Source organism: Protomyctophum bolini (genome assembly GCF_963924005.1).
Source record: "Protomyctophum bolini genome assembly, chromosome: 13".
Taxonomy (NCBI): domain Eukaryota; kingdom Metazoa; phylum Chordata; class Actinopteri; order Myctophiformes; family Myctophidae; genus Protomyctophum; species Protomyctophum bolini.
The window spans coordinates 8,612,127-8,637,445 of NC_137874.1; the positions used below are offsets into that span (position 1 = coordinate 8,612,127).

Below are 25,319 nucleotides of genomic sequence, written 5' to 3' on the forward strand. Positions count from 1 at the left end.
GTTTCTGTGCTTAATGCACATGGATCAGTCAACTTAAAAGCATGGCAGTCTATAACTTGTCTTAAAACACTGGTGCATTGTATGTATGCACTCACTAAATATATAGCACTACTTGAAGGGTCAGAAATGAAAGGAACCGTGCACAGAGCTCGTGCAGAGCATGCATGGTAAAATGAATTATTTTGATGGAAGAGTGCTTTGTATCGTTCACAGACTATTCAGTGTGTGCTACGATTCAGCACTCTATAGGAAATTGATCGACTACTAGTGTGTTGGTCGTGATAACAGTATGAACATATGACCATTTGCTCAAATGAGACATAGTAGAGGGAAGAGGTGAAGAATAAAAGGAACGCAAGACAAGTGATGTTAAAATGAACATTTATAATGACTTTTTGTTGCCGTCGCAAAAATAATCTTTAAAAAACAATTCCATTATTAACACTGAAATGCTGACTTCACTGGTTGTCCACGAGTCATAAAACACAACTCACTGGATTTCTTTTACAAACACAGTACTACAGTTACATTAAATAGTCATTACCCTTAAATCTATTAATGAATGATGCTTGAAAAAATAAACTAATAGAAACACAAATGACACTTAAAGTTCTCTCAGTCCCTCGCCATAGTTGCTGTTGTTTTTTGTTTTTGTTTTTCATCAACAGTGTATCATTTGGAAGAGAAACGTCTGCTTCCGAGAGGTTTCTCTGACAAAAGCAGAAAACAGACTGGCAGCATAACAATAAAGTTACATGAGCTAAAATGTCATACAATTAGGGTGATCTTTTGGGTGCGGTGGATGGAAACCATTTCAGTGATCCAACACTTAGAATGAAGGCTGGCTGCCTTTGGCTCAGTATGGAACTATTTGGCACGCTCGCTTGCTGACAACTATTTGCCATGAAAAGCTTTATCATTAGCACTATTCAATGTAATGGCACTAGACACTGTTCTCTCATTATTTATATTCAGAGGATATCATTTTAAAATACATAAAAATGCTGTCCTAGAAAGCCCTTGGGTTAGTTAACGTCGGACTTTCACAAATTCTCCTTGTCACAAACAGACAGAACAGTGATGATTACTGATATCAAAGAGAAATGTTTCTAATCCAAAAAAAACATATTCCATACTCATATTCGAAAATATGATTTTATGCTGTCAGTCCATTTTTTGAGATGGAAAAACAGACAAAGAAAAATATAATCCCCAAAAGATATTTACAATGAAGCAAAACAAACTTTGCAAGGTGTTGTCAAGCTATTTTTTTTCTTCCTGTTTAACACTTTTTCAAGTTGTCAACCCTGCAGAACTGACTGAAAAACAATAACGTAAGAACAGTCTCATGAAATTCGACAGTAAGGTGGTGTAGAATATTGAACATTTTGAATGAGTTCTTGAGGATGGAAAAGGTCAACTATGTTCAGGGAGATTCAGAGGGTCAAAGACAAAAATGGCCTCAAGTCTGGTTGGCAAAAAAATCCTGTATTTCTCAGACAAAAGGGCTCAGATTATCTCAATCCATTTAAAGGGTGAATTCAGTAGCAGTCGCATATAACATTTAGGAATACAAATCATGATAGTGTATATAGGCTGAGAAAAAAAAAAAGACTTGGGTAGAAGAGGTTTTATGAAAGGCGCTTCAAGCCGTTTGTAACGTTTAAAGTCTTGTGAAAGGGCTCCAAAGGGGTTCGATGAATATCCACAAAACATTTGAGGTGGAAAAAAGAAAAGGCTTCTGGAATGATATCGTTTTTGTTTGACATTCAAACAATAATTTCTTGTTGAGCAGGGACAACAGTGACAGGGGGTTGCAACACTAAATAATGAAACACAAATATTGCCTCATAGCAATATACTTTTGACATTTTCCTGTACTCAAATTTTATAATACCTTGACATGGCAGAGGCAAACATAATTTTGCTGGTGCCATTTTTGTCTCAGATATATTAGTAAGGTCTATAGATAGCGTCCTATGACTCCCAGCCTTATTCAGTGAATCTATTGTGTTATTCGTTGCTTATATACCAATTGTATTTTATTATTAAAAGCACAAGAATATAAAAAGGGCGAAATGGCACAGTCAGACCTCTTAGACTCTCTTAGCTTTTCCTCTTTTATCCTAAAAGATTTAACAATGAAGATACCTTGACCTTAGACCTGTGCATATTTATTTACAAATATTTTGTGCAATAATTGACACAATCCTCTGCTGACAGGAATGTGAGGGAGGGGCGTTCGATTTGAGGAAGCAATGTATTATCTGTTATTGTGAGTGATATCCCAACCCTTTCCATCATTCATGAGACCCAAATAATCAGGGAATAAATAATAAAAAAGCAATACGAAAACATCAGAGCAACAGCAAAGAATGGCAGAAACTGTAGAAATTCAACATGGTTCGCTTCGTTTCACAGCAGATAATAGGAGATGTTATTTGTAAAAAGATAGGACCCATTGATCAGTAAAGTGCATTTATGCAACACCAAAACAAACAGGATAATGTTGACAGCGAATCGGAAGTTGCGGTTTAAAACACGTCTGGGTTATGACCGTGGCCCTGTTTGGCCTACCTGACTATAGCTGAAAATTTGTTATTGACATAGATATTTACTCTACATGTAGTTGACATTCCTGCCCTGAATTTACATTAAAAGACCAATAACATTCAACAGAAGAGTATATGGGTACATTCATAGATTAGATCTGGGCTTTCAAAGCTGTGGTATATAAATAATATCCGAAAGAAAATGATGCCACAGGTTAATATGCAATAAGGTTCAACCTGACTTTGACTAAATGCGTGTCTGATGCCTATAATAATAAAGCAAAACACATGGAGCCAATGCACTGAATAACATTTTCACGTTTGCTTGTTTCACATTTTGTAGTAATGTTCCTCACTTTACCTAAATATTTAAGTATTTCTTTCTGATAAAAAAAAAAACAAACAAAAAAGAAAACGACTTGATTGATGGAAATTGAGGTGTTTTTTTTTTAGGGCCAACATGACAATAATGAGCTCCCTCCCAACGTACAAGAAACAACTTTTTTTTTTATATGAGGTGAGTAAACTTAAGTGCTTTTACAATTGACTGGCATGCAGCGTTAATGTCTTTGAATGTTGCGAGAGACATCTCGCAGATTTTAGTTACTTTTTTTCCCCCCCCCATAATTCACTTTGATACCATGCAATAGAAGACGTGCAAAAAGATAACACCTAACTCCACAAACACATTTTTTTGATTGTTAATGGCTATGTTATGAATGCTTATAACATGTTATGCTTTAGTCCATGCTGGCCTATAGAGACATTTGTGAAAAAACAGCAGTACTTTAAGCCACAGGTCAAACAAACACACAAGGGATGCATGGAGTGTAAAACATGAATCCATAAAAATCACAATCTTTTAACTCTTAATCTATGTACCTATGGGGTAAAACAATGCACAAAAAGGTATTTGTCCTTTGTTTTCTTAAGTAATGTATTTGATTATCTTTTCTTAACTTAAAAGACAGTGTTTGATTGGCACTTGATCAGCACTTCTAAACAAGTTATTGATATCTAACATTTGATCGCACATCTACAATTTCAGAAGCTGCAGAGGTCTAGTTTGGCTATGGTGTCTATTATTACTTTTACTATCTTATCGATACTGTATAGTATTCTATACACCTCGTTTTATGCTCCAACCTTTTAGAGCATGTTTCTAATCAACAGACCAGACATCTTTTCAACTAAAATATTTTGTATAGTTTACTTTACTTATCAAATAGCAGCATTTTCATAACTTACAAAAAGTACATGTAAACCTATTCATTCAAAATCTTAGTAATTTCAAAGGTTCATACAACAGACATAAAACACAAAACAGGACAACATGCTACTATATTGCTTCCAATATTCTTTACATTTTCTTACTGTCAAACTAAATCATCAATGACAGAAATATGGACACCACCTGTTGATGATGAGTCATCATAATGCACAAACAAATTGCGAAGCTAATCTTAATCAGGCTTAGTTGGCACTCTCATCATCCACACAAATATAACATAGTTCACATTGTATCGACAACGCTGGACTGCATTTGGACTACAAACTAGAATAGCTACAATAAAGTACATATAGATCATATGACATGACATATTGTATTCCACAGAAATGAATTCTTGTCATTTTTCAGATAAGAGGATATGCATAAAGGATGTCATTAGTTCGGCTTGAGGTCACAAACAAGTTCCTACCTTTCTCTCACTCTCTTATGCATTCTGTCTTTGCTATGTTTTGTTTAGAGGCCGAAGTACAAGCTAAGTTTGTTCAGCCAACAGACCAATAGTCGTTCAACTATTGTTTGCCTTCATGTTTCATCTTCTGTCAGGAAAGAAAGGACTCTTTCCCTTCCCTAAAAGGCCATAGTTCATGGTATAAACCAACCTTTCTAAATCCTACTTGTTCTTCTTATAGAGGGAATTTGATACTGTGAGCTAATGTTGCTGGTTGGTCTTGTGGGTGTCACAGTTTTGGGGGCAGGTGTTGTCTGCGCATTGTGGCCTTTTAAACTCTATGGCCTGGGTAAATATTTTTGTACCCTTTTGACCTATAGTGCATAACTCATATCAGCACAGCCCGCACCCCACACATTGGCAACCATGAGAAGACAAGACAGGAGGAAGGAGAAAGAGGGGGAGAGCTGAGTGTAGGAAGAAACACAGACAGAGATTGGGACATAAAACGGATCGTAAGAATTGTGGAAAAACAGTACATGCAGGGGAATCAAATGCTGAGAGGAGAAACATTAATGGAGGGCAGAGAGAAACAGTATTTGGCACAGCATATTGATCAGACTGCTTTGAAGGAGGATTCTCTGTAGTCAAGCAGTCTGGTTGCATCGATAAACTTCATGTTGTTTTGTGCTTGTATCTTAACATATGCTAAAATGTTGGGCAGTGAAACGTTATCTTTTCACTAGTGGCCAGATTTCATTTATGGGGCCATTCTGAAACCCTTTCAGATATATTGCGAAAGGAACATCTTCAATTAGGAAGCAAGGGTAACTGTTGCAATGCACAATGTTCGGACACAAATAATTAATTCCAACAATTTAACATTGTTTTCCTTGTGAATCATGAATTACAGCAATAGCTACTCCTTCAACTTCTCATAGAAAGTGTGGTTCTGATTTCAGATCTCTTGAACATTTTCAGCACCAACCCTCACAGCCATTTGCTTTGAAGGCTGATCATAGAGCTTGGGTTGATGGGGACAATTGGAGAGATGACTTTGGAGTGGGGAGAGGACCAGAATAAGATTGGACAATGCAAGTGCGGGGAAATGTGAGCATCTGGGATTCATATGATTATAGAACTGATCAGAAACGTCCATTTATATAAGTAGGTATAGCAGCTTTCTGCAGTGCAATATTAGTAAACAAATACATCTCAAGACATTAGAATATAAATGCTCTTGTGGAGATATTTGTTCTTTTTAATACTGGAAGATGTTGTGGGCATGTGCCTATATCAAGTATAGGTCAAATAGACGCGTGTATAGAAATGCACACATCCCACCAGGGACAGCCACACCTTACGTTGGGTATTCGTCATATCTCACAGTGCAGTCTTCTGAGACTCAGTGTACTCAGGGTGAAAACCATGGATAGCAGCATAAGAAGCAAGCCAGGGTTAAATCGTTGAAAATGTGTTTTTGAAAATGTGTTCTGCGCAAATTAGCAACCCTGCGTTTGAAAAAAACTGTCCTTAGATACAACGGCAAAACAGTTTTGCGATGTTTTTTTTTATTGTGGTGTACATCCAATATATATATACGTGAGTGTAAATGTTTGTTTCAGGGGAGATGGAACAGGCCGTCTGTAACAACAGCAGAATCCCTTTGTTTTAATGCAAATTAGAAAGGATGGTTCACAGACATCTGTGCCCATGTCTTCTTCCAAGTGTCACTCTATTTCCCTCTCATTATCATATTAGTCTCCCAAGTATTGTTATGTCCTTAATGTAAAGGCAATAGTTTATTTTGTTCACAGATATTGGTTCGTACAGTGTCGTGCTTTCATCAAAACATTTTCTTTGTTCCTTTGGGAACTGTAGCTGTTAGATGTCGCTTTCAGCTGAAAAGTAGTCTGAACTACCTCTAGCTGTTTGCTATCTCAGGGGGCTTTACATATAACTTCTCCAAGGTCAATTACTATAGAAAACCAATTCAAGAATATTCCGTGATTTCTAGCGCCAGGAACGTCAGGAAATAGAAGGGAATTGACATATCGTGACACGATTAAGTATTGACCATATTCGGGGCAGCCATTTCACTCTTACATCATATTCAGAGGGGTAGGGATTGTGTATATGATATGAGAGCAAAATTGCCACCGTGTGAATATAGTAAATTTAAGACTGGATTGATCTCCATCACAAAATGTTGAAATCAAACCCATTTTATCAGTTGGAGGAGTCTAGTTACAAAATGCTTGGTCAACATTAGAATTTTTGGATCACAATATAGGGAGTAATTGCTAAAAGGATTTTGATCTAGCCATTTATTTTCAAGGCGATAAAAACCTAAATCCCATAGCACCAAGAAAAGGGTTAAGCAGTGTTTCTTTTTTAATGTGGCTGTGTTTGAGTGATTATGCTAGCATGTTTCATAGTATCTGTGCGTTTGTGGGAGGATTTTCAATGTGTGTTAATGTAAAATATATTTGTACATTCCTGTGTGTCTCCGCTATCCTCTCACATTGATTATTTTAACCCCTGAACTTTACTCGCAGACAGTAACTGTGCAGTTCAGCCTGGGTCTGAATTATACATTTCTTTCACTGCAACACAATAGTTGATCCCTGTAAATAAAAAATAGCAATAGGCTAATATTGTTTTTACATTCAGATCAACCTGAATTTCACAGGTTTAAATAATCTACTTATGTTCGAATGAGATCATGTCAATAAATAATGGATGAAAATATAAAATACCCAAATTTTGGAACTTCAATTATGATATATGAGCCAGAATTCAACATAAGTCAAAATAGATCATTAAAGAAATTAAATTCAGATTGCTCCCCCATAGTCTGAGATGAACTCAGGTGCTCATCAGAGAACTTTTCCCCTGTGAACAAAGCCTTTTGCATTGAATACAAAGAGCAAGGCTTGCGAAACAGCTCTGTTAGCTGAACTGGAACTTCAACTGACACTCAACTCACCGGGAGCTGAGGTTTTGCAACTGAAAGATTTTAACAAAATAATACAATATAGAAGAAAAATAAAAAGAATAAAACAGCTATGAGGTTTTGGAGGAGGGTGAAAACTTGAAACCTCACCCTTGAATCTGCAGCTTGGCAGTGGACCAGTTCAGCTTACTCTGATCACCGTCATCAAAAGGACTCGACACAAACTTTTAAAAAACATCAGGACGTCAGCCCTAAAAACACATTCACATATCACACACACTCATCTTGGTTGTCTCCCCCACCTCCTCCTTTTTTGTGACTCTCTCACTTGATACTGAAATATTGAACAGATTTTTGGACGTTTCTTTCTTTTTTTTCTCTTTTTTTTTTAAATTCGTCGGTGACCCTCTCTTGATTCCCAATCCACCTCTGTCTTCATCCTTTCTTTCTTTCTTTCTTTCCTCCTCTTTTTTTTCCCCTTCCTTTTTAGCCCACCTTTTGTGGATTGGTAGCACGCACGCCCTGCTCGTATGTGATCCGCTGGCTGATCAGATACTGGGCTGCTTGCGTAGCGGCCGGCGACCCTGTTATGGTAACTTTACGGTTCCGCGTACCAGGGATGAACTCTCCCTTTTTGGAGATCTGGATGCGGGCTCCCGTGAGCTCCTGATACTCTACCAGCGTCTTCCCTCCTTTCCCCAAGATGGCGCCGACCAGGTTCTCGGGCACGGCGATCTCGACCACGTCCTTGGCCCCGTCGCCCAGCTTTTCCGCCGCCAGCAGAGACGAGGCCATCAGCGGGGACGAGGCGTTTAGGTAACCGTTGGAAGCCCCCGTGGCGGCCGCCAGAGAACCCAGAGAGAACCCGCCGAGGCTCGCGGCGTGGTGGCCGGCGCCGCTGGAAGCGTCGCTGGCGTAGGAGGCCAGGAGGTTGGCCGCGGCGGCGGCGGCCGGGTTAGCGCTGGCCGCCACGGCGGCGAGGACTCCGGAAGCGGCCGCGGGGTTGAGGCCCAGGCCCAGGGTGTTAGTGTTGTAGCCGTAGCTGGCCAGCGTGTTGAGGGCCGAGGTGATGGCCAGCAGGTCGTTGCCAGAGAAACTGGCCATGGTGGCGGGGAAGCCGCCCATTCCCGTCAGGCCGGCCTGGCCCAGGAGGCTGGAGGCGGTGGCGGCCGCGGCCGCCGCGTTGGGCAGCACCTCGGCGGAGTTGGCGTACGGGGAGCCGGTGGGGTTGGAGTTGGCCACGGGGCCGGAGATGTTGGAATAGCTGATGTTGAGGCAGCTGCTGCTCTGGGGGTCCTCCTGGATCTTCTGCACGATGATCTCCACGGCCTTGCGGTTCTGCTCGGGCTCGCCACTGATGGTGACCACGCGCTCCTGCAGGTTGATGCCCTCCGGCTTCTGGGAGAGCTGCACCCAGGCCCCGGACTGCTCCATCACAGCTTTGACTGTGGCCCCGCCCTTGCCAATGATCAGCCCAGCGGTGCTGTTTGGCACTATCAATTTAGCCTGCAGACAGTGCAGAGAAATGAAAGGATTCAAAACGGAGGGGGGAAAAGACAGAGAGGTTGAAGAGTAGGTAGAGAGAGAGAGAGAGAGAGAGAGAGAGAGAAAGAAAGAGATAAAGATGTCTTTCACTCATTCAGTCTACTATACTAGCCCTTAACCTACTCAGCAGGTTTGCTAATCCCAGGGGTTTAGGCTGCAGCTGCCACCCAGCTCTGTCTAGCTATGAAAGACTGGAGGTAAAAATAACCCCATACCCTCACATTTTCCTGACCCCTGCCAGGCCTTTTGGGTCATCATGGCCCACAGAACCAGATAGAGTGGTAACTAATAGACTAACATGCATTTTCATAATGTAGTAGTGACTGCACCCTCTCTCCTTAAGCCTTACGTCAACACCGACACAAGTCAAACATTAACATACGGCGCACAATTTACCTTAAAAAATTAATTAAAAAAAACCCAAACATTGTCAGTGTCAGTCTTGCAACCACAGTGACGAAGTCTTACCTGTTTGACGCGGTCAGGGTTAACAGTGGTCTGGGGCTGCAGTATGCTGACTGGCTCCGTTTTCTGGGCACTCTGAGGCATCTCACGGACCTTCTCTGCGATGAAGTTGTGGACGCCATTGAGCGCCTCAACCGTCCCCTGTATCAGACAAACACGCTCTGTCGTTCCTATACGCGTCCAGAGAGGGAGAGAACACATAACATCACACCTCAGATCAGTTATAGTAACACGTCCCAGCATTGTACTGCTATCATCACTCTGACCTGAGATCAGATTCTAAACATTTTCCCGAAAAAGCTATGTTTCTATGTCAGTCGTTCTTACATTTTTCAAAAATAGCAGACCTACAAGCTCGGTGGCGCGCTATGAGCTTGTAGATCTGCTATTTTTCAATAGCTAAAGCATGAAATACTGTAATGCTAACACCAAAAGGGGTTCCCGCCCAAAATGGGTTAACACTTTTACCGTACAGGAGACAGACTAGCTCAGCCTTTTTTTTACTCAAGATCAATCAATCGAAATCGATCGATCAATCATGATCTGCATTATATTCATATTATTAACGTTTTTTTGGGCACACCAAAAAAAATAAGTCTCAACATTTTTTTACAAAGAGGCCCACAACTGCTCAGCTTATCCCCTTTGCTTCGTCCATTTACACAATCAATGGGGGGAAACAGCTGAAAGAAAAAGACAAGCTTGGGTTAGCAAGCCACTGGGGGGGATAAAGCATTCTTCTTCAATGACGTAACTCTTTCAGCGCTTTAGAACACTGAGCCTGTCCTCGCCTTGACTACACACATTTGTTCCTCTTCGTTCTGCGGCCACATTGACAGCCCTACTAACATTCCGTTGCCATGGTTAAGGGGCCATGCCATAGAAACAGGTGATCGAATGATCGTTGATGCAAAAAAAACCTTGTATGTCCCAACATTGTTACTTTATAAGGAAAATGCTGTCATTACAAGCTCTTATTAATACTTTTCTTTGGTTCAATATTCATAGAAACACACAAGACACACTTTCACTTGAAAACATTTCAAAATGAGCACATCTTTGCTACTTTTGTGTGACACTGTAGAATGACAAAGTGGGGCATTAATTTGCGAGGGGGTGTTCCATAAGGTTTCTCTCCGACGGTGACGTAATGCAACAGAGAGACCTTTTTTTGGTTGCATGTATGCTTCCTTTGTTTACTACCTCTCTTTCATAGCGCCGTCTCCCACCTTCTTATCCCTTTCATTAAAATATGATATACTTGTGTGCCGTCTGACGACCACAGCCCTTCCGTTTCTTTCTCTTTTTTTGCATTTGCAATTAGTAACGTTTTTGTTAACTTTTAACCCATTCTGGGAAGCATTATGTTATACCTTAGCTATTGAAAAATAGCAGATCTACAAGCTCATAGCTCATTAAGAGGGGGGGGGGGGGGGGTTCCTGGAACAACACATTTTCACATGGGGTTCCGTGGCCAAATAGCCTACATATAATTCTGGGACTCCTTGACATGAAATAGTTTGAGAACCCCTGACATGGAAACACAACAAAGATATTATTTAAATTTCGACGTCAGGCCTAAATGGGTTGAGTCAACAACATGGATCTCGTTGAACCTAATGAACCTGCGAGAGAAAAGTGTCACGCTGGCAATGTGTACCATTAGTAAAGCAACACATATTAGGGAACCACCAGCTGATTCTGGCTCGCCAGATGGTTTCCAGCAACCCTGCATTTCTTCAGCTTGAGAATTTATCACCATAATGAGGCTACATACATCTCCACTTACGGGATTAGGTAACGCATGTATATCTGCCTTATAACCAGCTGTTTACATCTAAAAGAATTATTGAAATAACACCTCCTATAGTTCCCAAATGGACTAACGTCACCAAAGAGATCACGTTGAACAAAGAGTGGCCGCATGGAATGAGAACAAAACCAGAATGTAGAAATTCTGCTCTTTGACAGTCTGGAACGGTACATTTAGATTTTTTAGCCATAGTCTCTTGAATAGTTTTCATTTAGTTTTAGTCACATTTTAGTCACCGGAGATGTTTTAGTGTTAGTCTAGTTTTAGTCGACGGGCCTTGATGCCGTCGTAATGAAAATAGCCGATCTACAATGGAAGAAGGTCGACGAACATTATTCGTCGACGACATCAACACTGATGTGGTCATGAATGATCATGTCACCATGACTCAGCCATATAGTCATATAATCATATTCCCAATGCAGCTACGCCCAAATATAGAGTGAGTGTGTCGTCTATAACCTCAACGTGTCCATAACGATAGCATAATACTCATGACATCAGAGATCTCCATATACATCATTGGACGCAAAAGGGGCATGCCAAATATAAGGGCATATATACCAATTACATCAGGGATCTCCAAATATGGACGTAAATGTGGCCAAGGGCTGACAGATACAGAGAACTCCATATACAGTATATGGGTGGTAAAAGGGACTCCATATACAGTATATGGGCGGTAAAAGGGACTCCATATACAGTATATGGGTGGTAAAAGGGACTCCATATACAGTATATGGGCGGTAAAAGGGACTCCATATACAGTATATGGGTGGTAAAAGGGACTCCATATACAGTATATGGGTGGTAAAAGGGACTCCATATACAGTATATGGGTGGTAAAAGGGACTCCATATACAGTATATGGGCGGTAAAAGGGACTCCATATACAGTATATGGGCGGTAAAAGGGACTCCATATACAGTATATGGGTGGTAAAAGGGACTCCATATACAGTATATGGGTGGTAAAAGGGACTCCATATACAGTATATGGGTGGTAAAAGGGACTCCATATACAGTATATGGGCGGTAAAAGGGACTCCATATACAGTATATGGGCGGTAAAAGGGACTCCATATACAGTATATGGGTGGTAAAAGGGACTCCATATACAGTATATGGGCGGTAAAAGGGACTCCATATACAGTATATGGGTGGTAAAAGGGACTCCATATACAGTATATGGGTGGTAAAAGGGACTCCATATACAGTATATGGGCGGTAAAAGGGACTCCATATACAGTATATGGGCGGTAAAAGGGACTCCATATACAGTATATGGGTGGTAAAAGGGACTCCATATACAGTATATGGGTGGTAAAAGGGACTCCATATACAGTATATGGGTGGTAAAATGGACTCCATATACAGTATATGGGCGGTAAAAGGGACTCCATATACAGTATATGGGTGGTAAAAGGGACTCCATATACAGTATATGGGTGGTAAAAGGGACTCCATATACAGTATATGGGTGGTAAAAGGGACTCCATATACAGTATATGGGTGGTAAAAGGGACTCCATATACAGTATATGGGCGGTAAAAGGGACTCCATATACAGTATATGGGTGGTAAAAGGGACTCCATATACAGTATATGGGTGGTAAAAGGGACTCCATATACAGTATATGGGTGGTAAAAGGGACTCCATATACAGTATATGGGCGGTAAAATGGACTCCATATACAGTATATGGGTGGTAAAAGGGACTCCATATACAGTATATGGGCGGTAAAAGGGACTCCATATACAGTATATGGGTGGTAAAAGGGACTCCATATACAGTATATGGGCGGTAAAAGGGACTCCATATACAGTATATGGGCGGTAAAAGGGACTCCATATACAGTATATGGGCGGTAAAAGGGACTGACAGTCAGTTTTGCCTGCTAAAAAGCCATGCAAAAACATATTCACGTCCGCTGCATAAACTGGGCTTTTTTGTGTTACAAAAGGCGAATTTGAGCGGACATAGAATACGCACATGGACAGGCTGGGTGCTGAATTTGAGCGGACATAGAATACGCACATGGACAGGCTGGGTGCTGAATTTGAGCGGACATAGAATACGCACATGGACAGGCTGGGTGCTGAATTTGAGCGGACATAGAATACGCACATGGACAGGCTGGGTGCTGAATTTGAGCGGACATAGAATACGCACATGGACAGGCTGGGTGCTGGGCTAAAGATGGATTGGAGCCCCGTTGCACAAGAAAGACGTTCTTTATTGAGAATTATGACATCGTTTCGATCTATTTGATCATAGGTGACCCGATGAAGTTGTCAGTTGTCAGAATTCTCAATAAAGAACGTCTTTCCTGTACCCGTGGGTGTGCGGGCTCCAATCCATCATCTACAAAAGAAACATTTGAAAACGTCCTTTGCAGCTACTGTATATGTATACAACGTATGTACGTATGTTTTATAACATTGACAAAATGTGGCTGCAAAGACATCGGCCCATCTCTGTTATATTGCACACCTTGATGAAGTCTAATACTTTGTTGCATGACAGTGTCCATTTTACCCTAGTCTCGTGCAGAGTAATATAGTAAGAGAGTGGCGACACTAGCGTTGACTCCCATTGTAACAATGGAATGCGGAAGTGCTCATTCTATCTCAATGGGATAGTTCCAGCCATAGGAACAATGTTTGGAACTATAGCCCATATAAGCACCCGCTTTATCTCAATGGGATAGTTCCAATGTTTGGAACTATAGCCCATAGGGCACCCGCTTTATCTCAATGGGATAGTTCCAATGTTTGGAACTATAGCCCATAGGCACCCGCTTTGTCTCAATGGGATAGTTCCAATGTTTGGAACTATAGCCCATAGGGCACCCGCTTTGTCTCAATGGGATAGTTCCAATGTTTGGAACTATAGCCCATAGGGCACCCGCTTTATGTCAATGGGATAGTTCCAATGTTTGGAACTATAGCCCATAGGGCACCCGCTTTGTCTCAATGGGATAGTTCCAATGTTTGGAACTATAGCCCATAGGGCACCCGCTTTGCGGCGAGATCAAAGCGTGTCGCTACTCTCCTACTCTGGTCTCGTGTAGGCAGACAACTATTCCACAATCTCCGAATGCGAATATAGAGTCTGGAACTACAGCTTCCGAAATCCGAGTAAGGAAAAGCTGCCATTTCCGTTCACGAAAATACATTTTAAAATATCTTCAGAGCTTTTTTTTTTTTTTTTTTCCTGGATGATTTCTATTTATAATAGGATAAACGTGCGCGTCTGCGCGACTGTAAAGACGAAACGGAAGTGGCGAGGAGGCTCCACTTCCGCTTCATGGTTTAACTCATGACAGCTCTTCCGTTGCTCCAGACTGTATGATGAAAGCATTTGGAAATTGACAAATTTTGCCCAAATAACCGATTTTCCTGTCATGCAACAAAATATGCCATTTTGTTCATATTATTGGTACAATGGTGGGACAATGAATTTGTACAACAAATATAGGCAAAGGAAGAAAGCAGCCGGGGGTTAAATGCAAGCCACGTGACTCGAGTCAACTTGACCTACATAATTATTCAGTAAGAATTTAGAAATATTTATCAATGCATTTTTTCCGAGAGATGACATACAGGCCTACTATACTTTTACAGAAGGACATGGGGTGATACTCTATATCTGTACTGCCTGCCAGCCATTCAGCCCAACGACCCATTTAATTAACTGAATGACTCAGCTGACCTAATAACGAGGTCTCTATTCAATGGCTATTGTGTGCGGCAAGTCAACGTTCTTCATTATACACCAGCCAAAGCACCTGTATACGCTTTACTGCAGCCTATACAGGCTGTCGTTTTCTCAGGTCTTAACTCCCTTGGAAAACTCTATCATTTGTAAGATTTATCAGACACGATGAATTGGCTGGTCTGTTCCTACTTAAGGAGCCTCGCCGTGGCCACGTTGAGGGAAATTCTTCTTCGAGAACAAGCTCTTGGAACTGCCATTACAACGTCGTGTATGATCTACTGTACAACATAGCATGCATGGCAAAAAAACGCAAGACATGCACTCAAGTTGCAGCCACTACGTGTTTGTGTGCACAAAAACACGAGAGCTCCGTTTAGCAAAAGTGGCAGGCACACGTTTTAGGAAAGCGTATCCGTTAACATACAAACAAAAAAAAAGGAATTGGACATGAATCATTCATCGCCTCACATGTCTACTATGTAATGTTAAGGTTCAAGTTGCGGGTATGATGTCAGACCAGGGAGGGGGGAGGGGGGGGGGGGTGGTAAGAGAGAACAAACTAGAGAGAGAGGGAAAGCGAGGTAGAGGAAGAGAGAGGGAGAGTGAGAGAGAGAGAGGGAAAGCGAGGTAGAGGAAGAGAGAGGGAGAGTGAGAGAGAGAGAGGGAAAGCGAGATAGAGGAAGAGAGAGGGAGAGTGAGAGAGAGGGAAAGCGAGGTAGAGGAAGAGAGAGGGAGAGTGAGAGAGAGAGGGAAAGCGAGGTAGAGGAAGAGAGAGGGAGAGTGAGAGAGAGGGAAAGCGAGGTAGAGGAAGAGAGAGGGAGAGTGAGAGAGAGAGAGGGAAAGCGAGGTAGAGGAAGAGAGAGGGAGAGTGAGAGAGAGGGAAAGCGAGGTAGAGGAAGAGAGAGGGAGAGTGAGAGAGAGGGAAAGCGAGGTAGAGGAAGAGAGAGGGAGAGTGAGAGAGATGGAAAGCGAGGTAGAGGAAGAGCGAGGGAGAGTGAGAGAGAGGGAAAGCGAGGTAGAGGAAGAGAGAGGGAGAGTGAGAGAGAGAGGGAAAGCGAGGTAGAGGAAGAGAGAGGGAGAGTGAGAGAGAGGGAAAGCGAGGTAGAGGAAGAGAGAGAGAGGGAAAGCGAGGTAGAGGAAGAGAGAGGGAGAGTGAGAGAGAGGGAAAGCGAGGTAGAGGAAGAGAGAGGGAGAGTGAGAGAGAGGGAAAGCGAGGTAGAGGAAGAGAGAGGGAGAGTGAGAGAGAGGGAAAGCGAGGTAGAGGAAGAGAGAGGGAGAGTGAGAGAGAGAGAGGGAAAGCGAGGTAGAGGAAGAGAGAGGGAGAGTGAGAGGGGAAATGGAGAGACAGAGACCATTTCATCCATGCAATGACCTGCATGGCCAATGCTGGCCAACCAGGACATCAACCATGAGGCAATCTGTGATAACTTGGTGCAAATGCCAAGTTAATTATATAAAGACATGAAAACCCTCATAATCTACTTTCTAGAATCCGTTCAGAAAAGAGACACCTTTAGGGGGCATTGTCCACAAAATCTGTTGTTTGTTGTGCTGCCAGCCCCTTTCTTGGCAGCCTATTATACCCAGTTTGTTGTTAAGTCACAAGTGCAGATTTAAAACCTGTGACTTGAGTCATTACCGAAATGAGAAATTAACCTACTATTTATTGCCCAATGTCAAGGCTGTGCCACTCCTACCTGTCCAGCAGATGTCCCTCTCGCCCCATGATATTCCCCGTCATCTATATGCCATATACACCAAAGTCTACCTGGGTTGAGTTTTTTTCCCCCATTCTGAATTCCCATAGACTTGTTAAATACCGTCAAATAAGAACTGGGTTCCAAAAATAAGTGATTAAGCCCGACGGTTTGACTCATATGGACATTAAGCCTTTATAACTGACGGCGGGGGGGAAAACGCTAATGTTACTGCTGCAGAATTAGTTACATTTCCCCCATAAACGGACTGTGTCAATATGAGTGACTATCGTAAACGATACAGAGCCACCTCCCTGACGATATCGCCGGGGACAAATTGTTCATTAAAAATCTTTGGACCACAACTCTTATATGAGACGATTCTAAGATGACCCGATGTTATTCTCCATAGAGAAATCACTTTGTGACATCAGGACTTCGGTACTCCATTATGTCTTGTTGTTAGCCTTAGTGTGTGAGAGAGAGCCTCGTCTACTGTTATCCGATGGTCCCACAAGTCTTCCTGGTGAGTCCTGTCTGTACCCGTCCCTATAATATGTGTCCTGTTCCTGTATTCAGCCTGCATACTTTTACCACACAATTCAGTTTCATGGGTCTCCGCTTAAAACATGACGGAAGAGGTTTTTTTGGTTATGTTTTTTCAATTTTTGTTAAATCACAATGCCACGAGTTTGGAGGTTATCTGCCACACACAGCTCACTGTTCCTTCAACGGACTCCAGGCTGCAGTTTTCCCCATCAAGGAGCTTTCCTCGCCACTTCCAAATACCCTTGCAGAGCACGTCAGCCTGGCCTGCACTCCCCCATGAGGGCCAGTGGCCTGCCGTCCCAGGATCCTCAAGGACCTCCTCATGCTATAAGCAATTATGGTAGAGATCCACTGACACCTTTATCAACCAGGGTCAGGGGTGTTTTTCAAAGATCGGGCCACTGCCTGGCCCTTACATGAGGTCCATGCTCCTGGGAAGGCCCTGTCCTGTATAGCGAACTGCCCACCATCTCAGAACTCAAGTTGCCCTAGAGTACATCACAGAACGCAAGGACCCAAACCCATACCCGAGCTGCTCAGCGCCCCCAGGACCCCAACAACTCATAACCCGAGCTTCCCAGTGCCCCCCAGAACCCCAACAACTCATAACCCGAGCTGCCCAGCGCCTCCCAGAACCCCAACAACTCATAACCCAAGCTGCCCAGCGCCCTCAGAACCCCAACAACTCATAACCCGAGCTGCCCAGCGCCTCCCAGAACCCCAACAACTCATAACCCGAGCTGCCCAGCGCCCCCAGAACCCCAACAACTCATAACCCGAGCTGCCCAGCGCCCCCAGAACCCCAACAACTCATAACCCGAGCTGCCCAGCGCCCTCAGAACCCCAACAACTCATACCCCGAGCTGCCCAGCGCCCCCCAGAACCCCAACAACTCATAACCCGAGCTGCCCAGCGCCCTCAGAACCCCAACAACTCATAACCCGAGCTGCCCAGCGCCCCCAGAACCCCAACAACTCATAACCCGAGCTGCCCAGCGCCCTCAGAACCCCAACAACTCATAACCCGAGCTGCCCAGCGCCCCCAGAACCCTAACAACTCATACCCCGAGCTGCCCAGTGCCCCCCAGAACCCCAACAACTCATAACCCGAGCTGCTCAGCGCCCCCCCAGAACCCCAACAACTCATAACCCGAGCTGCCCAGCGCCCCCCAGAACCCCAACAACTCATAACCTGAGCTGCCCAGTGCCTCCCAGAACCCCAACAACTCATAACCCAAGCTGCCCAGTGCCTCCCAGGACCCCAACAACTCATAACCCGAGCTGCCCAGCGCCCCCCCAGAACCCCAACAACTCATAACCCGAGCTGCCCAGCGCCCCCCCAGAACCCCAACAACTCATAACCCGAGCTGCCCAGCGCCCCCCAGAACCCCAACAACTCATAACCCGAGCTGCCCAGCGCCCCCCCAGAACCCCAACAACTCATAACCCGAGCTGCCCAGCGCCCCCCCAGAACCCCAACAACTCATAACCCGAGCTGCCCAGCGCCCCCCAGAACCCCAACAACTCATACCCCGAGCTGCCCAGCATCTCAGGACCCCAACAACTCATACCCGAGCTGCCCAGCGCCCCCAGGACCCCAACAACTCATAACCCGAGCTGCCCAGCATCTCAGGACCCCAACAACTCAGTCCCTCATTGTTAGCATCATACCAGTATTACCCATCTGTCTGTCTTTTTTATGCCCGTATAAGGAGAGACTGTATCTGTCTGTCCCACGCATACATCGAGCACAGCCCCGACCGATCAACTGCATGGTGTGAACCTGGCGTCTATAATCGCCGAAGCATGTTATGCCAGCGGGGCAGCGGTGGCTCAGGGGTAGAGTGGCTGGATGGCGCGTTTTTCGGAAAATCGTCTGAGAAACGCAGCTAAAAATCCGAAAAACGCCCTCGGTGTATCTCCGCTTTACTCTGACGGACCTTTATAGTGTCTCTGGGGGGAGCCCGGGTCTCGTGTCGAAGTGTCCTTGACACTTGAACCCCCGAATTGCTCCTGATGTGCTGGTGGGTTTCCTTGCATGGTTTCCGCAGCCATCAGTGTATGAATGTGTGAGTCATGTGTGAATGTGATGCACAATCTATGTAAAGCGCCTTGGATGAAGGCGCTATATGAAACGCAACCATTTATATAAGTGGATAAATAGGAAATATATGCCTCTATATAGCTTATGCAATTCATATTTCCATGTGGGGGGGAGGGGGGGGGAGGTGCGTTAGCTATAGGTCGGGAGGTAACAGGGGGGGTGCATGTCTAAAAACCTTTCATTCCTATCCGAGTTGATCAGATTGAGATTTGGGGTATAGTTACGAACTGCACTGGGATCACTTTTATACCGAGGGGTTAGGGTTAATAGTATATATTTATATCCATGCTTACTGTATATTTCAATAAGTAAGTTTGAGTAATTAAATAATATCTTTAACACCCAAAATTCAAATCGGCGCCTGTGTCCTGTTCCTGTATTCAGCCTGTTCCAACTCTTTCCTGTGCTTGGGTCCATAAACGCAAGCACGGAGCAGCGCATGTTCGCCAACCTTACCGCATGTTCGCCAACGTAAACGCATGTTCGCCAACCTAAACGCATGTTCGCCAACCTAAACGCATGTTCGCCAACCGTAACACATGTTCGCCAACCGTAACACATATTCGCCAACCGTAACACATGTTCGCCAACCCAAACGCATGTTCGCCAACCTAAACACATGTTCGCCAACCTTAACGCATGTTCACCAACCTTACCGCATGTTCGCCAACCTTAACGCATGTTCGCCAACCTAAACGCATGTTCGCCAACCTAAACGCATGTTCGCCAACCTAAACGCATGTTCGCCAACCTTAACGCATGTTCGCCAACCCAAACGCATGATTGCCAACCTGAACGCATGTTCGCCAACCTTAACGCATGATCGCCATTTTCACGATTTTTCAAAGAATAGCAGACCTACAAGTTCATAGCACGGCACTCGGTGCCGCGCTATGAGAGCTTGTAGATCTGCTGTTTTTCAATAGCTATAAAAGTATAACATAATGCTTTAAAAACACCAAAAGGTGTATACTATATGACAACCAAATGTAGTCTATTGTGGTTATCTAAATTGCACGCTGGTTGAAGTACTGTACAGCTGTGTGACAGGTGACAGATAGTGTGTCGATCCATGCGTGTGCTGTGAAATGAAGACAGAAACGGGACCCGAGGTTATTAATCTCTCCATTGACAGTGTTTTCAGGACTGAACGAAAAATGAACTCCATTCAGGAGCTTTTTTGACTACAATTCCTTCGGGTGATATTCATCCGTTGTTGGGTCATTTCCACTTTAACGGGGCGGGAACCCCTTTTGGTGTTTTAAGCATTACGTTATACTTTAGCAATTGAAAAATAGCAGACCTACAAGCTCTTACGAGCTGCTATTTTTGAAGAATCGCGAAAATGCAGCGCAAATCTTTGAAAATGTTACATTATTCTTTCAGAAGACTTTTTCGACGTCAGGCCCAAATGGGTTAAAGTAGTGCATAAACTTCTGGAGGGTGTTTAGCAGTGTAAAACACTGTGGAGCAGAAATCTGCAGTCATTTAATTGGGGAAAACCAAGGCCATTTGACCTTGTAACATTGTAACAAGGAAAGGGAAAGGGAAATTCATATATCCATTTTGTGCCTCAGACACAAAAGCCCAAAGCTGTTAACGTTGAGAGCTACACGGTACTGTAGGTACAGTATAGCCTCGGAAACCCAGGCGTTGTCATTTGATGTTGTCCAGCAGTAGCAGCAGACCCCCCAGGCCCGGTAATGGTAAACCTCAGAAATGTGAACTCGAAGTCAAACGGTGGTTTGACCCATTTCGACCTGTGAGGACGATTCTACAAATGCCTTCTAAATCTTGACAGTTTCCTGAAAAACCTCATGTTTCTATGTCAGTGGTGGTGCTCAAACATTTTCATGTCAAGGACCCCCAAGATTATTTGTAATTGGCCGCCGACTCCCATCTGAAAATATGTTGTTCCAGGGACCCCCCCCCCCCCAGAAGCAAAGATTTGAGTTTAAAAAACGTTTGAAAGCTTGTAGATCTGCTATTTTTCAATAGCTGAAGTATAACATAACGCTTAAAACACCAAAAGGGGTTCCTGTATAAAATGGTTTAACATAGTTTACAGGATTTCTCTAAACTTCTTGGATTTCTTGCGAATAATAATAATAATAATAATAATATCTACTTGACGGACTACAGATTTGATTAAACAATAACACAGCGCAACCTGTTGGCCATGTGTTCAATGATACAATGGACCCCGAAAAACACATTTGAATAACCTGAGAACCTTTAAAACCTTTGGACCAATATTCCTATGACATCACAACTTGTTCATTTGTCAGGGGGGCCGTACAAACATGGGTAACACAATACACCGGCTGGGCCAACAGCCAACAGCACAAAGCAAAGGGTTTGGGAGTTTTGTTTCCAAGACTTGAGCTTAAATCATGAACTCACAGCTTTCTTTGCAGCTGCTGAACAGTGTGCGCGCGTGCGTGTGTGTGCGCGCGCGCGCGTGTGTGTGTGTGTGTGTGTGTGTGCGTGTGTGAATGATAGAGTGAGAGCTAGTGCACATTCATAAGTCTGTCTCTGTCACATGCGTTCGTGGATTTGCGTATGCAGTGTGAAAATGTGCAGCGTGGATATTGTGAATGCAAAGCATTCCAAAAGTGTGGGGGACCGGGGGGGGGGGGTTTGTTATGAAACGGTTCCAAAAAAGGTACGATTTTCACTGAAAAACAAACAAACAATGTCTAGATGTTGTTGCATAAGAGCGATGCGTATATATACTGTACGCACGCAAGACTTTTCTTTGCTCTATAACTCTCCCCGTGCTATCAGGAAGAGAATCTAACCGAAACTATGAGCTGCCGAAGAGGAAACTTGGCTTATGTCGGAGCAGCTTGAGTACAGCTGGGGAAGGAAGGGTCACGTCCATGGAGAGAGAGATTGAAACAGGCTATTTCTGGGGCCGCCCCGGCGCCCCCGCCGCCGCTGTCCTGTCCCCTCCCTCACACACAATCATGCATCATCCACACACCCTTCACACTATCTCCATGCACATCCATCTCAGTCTGCCGCGGGGCACAGACCAGTGGCGTACAGCTCCCCATCAAGACCTTCAGATTCATGGTATCTCCACTTTAAACTCTGACGGATGGTCATAGCGGCCGCCACATGTAGCGGTGGGTGGGCTTTGTTCTCCCGAGTGAGCCGTCACGGGACGGAAACCGAGGCGGCCGGTTGTGGAGAGGAAAATGGCCGCTGTTGGGCCTGCTGTTGTTGTTGTCGTCACCCTGATCGGTCGCTATGGGAGCGCGCCCCCCAGCCCCCAGCCTGCTGCTGGATAAGTTGATCGGGGCACAAATTACATACGCAGTACGAATCCAGAGAGTTTTGTTTTGTTTCACTCTGAAAGTGCATAATATATGAAAAGAAATCACACTGAAGGAAGGTGAGGTAATAGGATACACGCTGTCGATAAACACTGCGATTGTTATTTGGACTTTTTCAAAAGTCATCAAGAGACATCGATATCTCTAGGCCTCCCCTTCTCTCTGAAACCCAGTGCCTTAATACAGACCATTGTGCAGTGCGTCGTAACAGTCGCTTCAGTTTACTTTTGGTGGGCCCGTGTATACATACACCCAATCAAATCCTTGCCAGCACCCTCGCTCTCTCCGAACCCCCTTCTCACTCATCACGATAATGAGTAGGGGGTTGGGCATAGCAGGTGGTTGCCTATGAACACATACATCCACGAGCCAAGGAGAGAAAGTAAGGATACAACATCTAACTCCTTCCACATGTACCCTATGCCAGCAAAGTAGCTATAATTCACTCTCTCTCTCAGACACCCCCTGGGCAATAGTGCAGGGATTTTTTTTTTTAGGTGTCCTCATATCGATGCGCATCTGGGGCTTTCATCCTTGCAAACAGGAACATGTTGGAGAGAGGGGGCACGGGAGAAGATATCGGGAATACCCATAACCCATTCTGAACGGGAACTCATTTTGGTGTTAGCATCATGTTATGCTTTAGCTATTGAAAAATAGCAGATCTACAAGCTCATAGCGCGCCACCGAGTGGCGCGCTATGAGCTTGTAGGTCTGCTATTTTTTGAAAAATCGAAGAACGACTATCATTTTTAGAATCTGATCTCAGGTCAGAATGGGATAATCAGACCAGTGTGTGTCCAGTGGAAACCTCGTATGAATCTGATCTCAGGTCAGAATGGGATAAACACGCTTTATACTTCTTCCACGGTTTGCCAGCAGTTCAGTCACGCTGCAATATATCATGAGTAACTCCCACAAAAAGAAAGGTCAGATTGAGAAAAATGCTGCTCAGTTTCCTCCTGCTGGTATAATGCTTCCTTTTTGTCATGTCAAAAAAAAAAAAAAAACTTAGAAATAATGACAGATTTCTTTCCACTGTATAGTCTCTGACTCTGAGCCCATCTCGAGACAGAGTTCTCAACTTCTCAACAACGAGTCTCACCTATTTTCTATGTTTATACGAAAGATATTTGACCAAGGCAATCGGCAACCTAACTGGTGCTATAAATCACATTGCTTTATTAAAGTCAACGTACTAGTACGGCACATTTCCCATACAGTGCAGAAATGTAAATATAAACCTGCGTGGCGTCGGCCCAAATAGATCATTTGGGTTCCAGCGGTTATCAAAGAAGACATCTGGACCTAATCAGCAGCGAGACGCCCAGCAGCAACTGTTATTTTTTTTTTCAGCAGGTTGAAGCCTCCACTGAGCCATGAAGGACAAACACCCCAGACTTGTCTGCGACTCTCAGGCATTCCTCCTTTTTTCAGGGGACGGTGCTTCTGCCATCAACCCAGGAGAGCCGTGACCTCCATCGGATGGGGTTCACTGAAATGAGCATGAGCATCGTTTCCAGGCTGCTTTCTCTCTCTCTCTCTCTCTCTCTCTCTCTCTCTCTCTCTCTCTCTCTCCCCTTCTTTATTTTTTAAAGCGGGCCTTCCATGCATCACAGAAGTATAGTTCTCCTCCCCCCCCACTGAATGAAATGGTTTCAGTATAAATTGTAATTGTGTAATGCACCAAAAAGGGACTACAAATGAACAGCGTACCAAAATGAACACGCCCGATTATTTAAAGCTGGCGTCGTGCCACAAGGACGGCCAAATTGAAAGTGGAATTGCCTGCGGATTTCAATGCTGCAGCATCAGACAGCTGCAACAGCTAGAGATGATTGCACGTTGACTCCGTCCAAGGGCACTATATGATAATCTGCTTTAAAGAGTTAAGAATTACTCTGTGACTGAAATCTAACTGTAATAATTCCCCTCCAAGTTAGGAAACGTGATGCCTCCTTATGCCATGGTGCTGGCCTTTGAACTAAGCAATAACTTAACCCATTTTGGGGGCGGGAACCCCTTTTGGTGTTTTAAGCACTATGTTATGCTTTAGCTGTTTAGCTAATAGCAGATCTACAAGCTCATAGCGCGGCACTGAGTGCCGTGCTAAGAGCTTGTAGGTCTGCTCCTTTTGAAAAATCGTGAAAATGTGGCCCTAAATGTTTGAATATATTCTTTCAGGGCCACATTTTCACGATTTTTCAAAAGGAGCAGACCTACAAGCTCATAGCGCGGCACCGAGTGCCGCGCTATGAGCTTGTAGGTCTGCTCCTTTTGAAAAATCGTGAAAATGTGGCCCCAAATGTTTGAATATATTCTTTCAGAATTCAGAGCGTTCGTTTTTAGCTTAAATCTTTGCGTCCCCTGGAACAGCACATTTTCAGACGGGGGTCGGCGGCCAAACACATATAATTCTAGGGGTCCTTGACATTAAATAGCTTGAGGAACCACCGACATAGAAACATAGGGGTTTTTCAGAAAAAGGATTTAGACGGCAATTTTGTAGAATCGTATTACCGGGTCAAAATGGGTTCATTTATAATAAGTACAGTACCATGTTTCAAACAATTTGGTAATTTGCGATTGTTTGTCGTTAGGTCTTTCTCACCTGGGTAGAAGTCTTTGGATTTGGACAGCTTGATGGTGGCACCCGTCTCTTTCTGCAGTTGTACGATGGTCTGGCCGCCCTTGCCAATTATAGAGCCGGCGGCATAGCTGGGGATCAGCACCTTCAGGAAGTACTCGCCCTCCTCTGGGGGGAAACACACACGTAGAATAGAACAGGAGAGGGTCATACACACACGTAGAATAGAACAGGAGAGGGTCATACACACACGTAGAATAGAACAGGAGAGGGTCATACACACACATAGAATAGAACAGGAGAGGGTCATACA

General features: G+C 43.9%; 1 protein-coding gene across 1 annotated transcript in view; it reads right to left on the reverse strand.

The window, feature by feature from the left end:
• Window positions 1-399: 399 nt before the first annotated feature.
• The window catches only part of LOC308327204 (RNA-binding protein Nova-1-like), a 38,749-nt gene continuing 13,829 nt past the window's right edge, over window positions 400-25,319 (reverse strand). The window contains exons 2-4 of the mRNA XM_080780437.1: window positions 25,031-25,174; window positions 9,201-9,367; window positions 400-8,693 (exon numbers count right to left, since the gene is read on the reverse strand). Of these exons, the coding sequence (XP_080636563.1) occupies window positions 7,674-8,693; window positions 9,201-9,367; window positions 25,031-25,174 (1,331 nt within the window). The 3' untranslated portion in view covers window positions 400-7,673. The remainder of the gene's footprint in view (window positions 8,694-9,200; window positions 9,368-25,030; window positions 25,175-25,319) is intronic.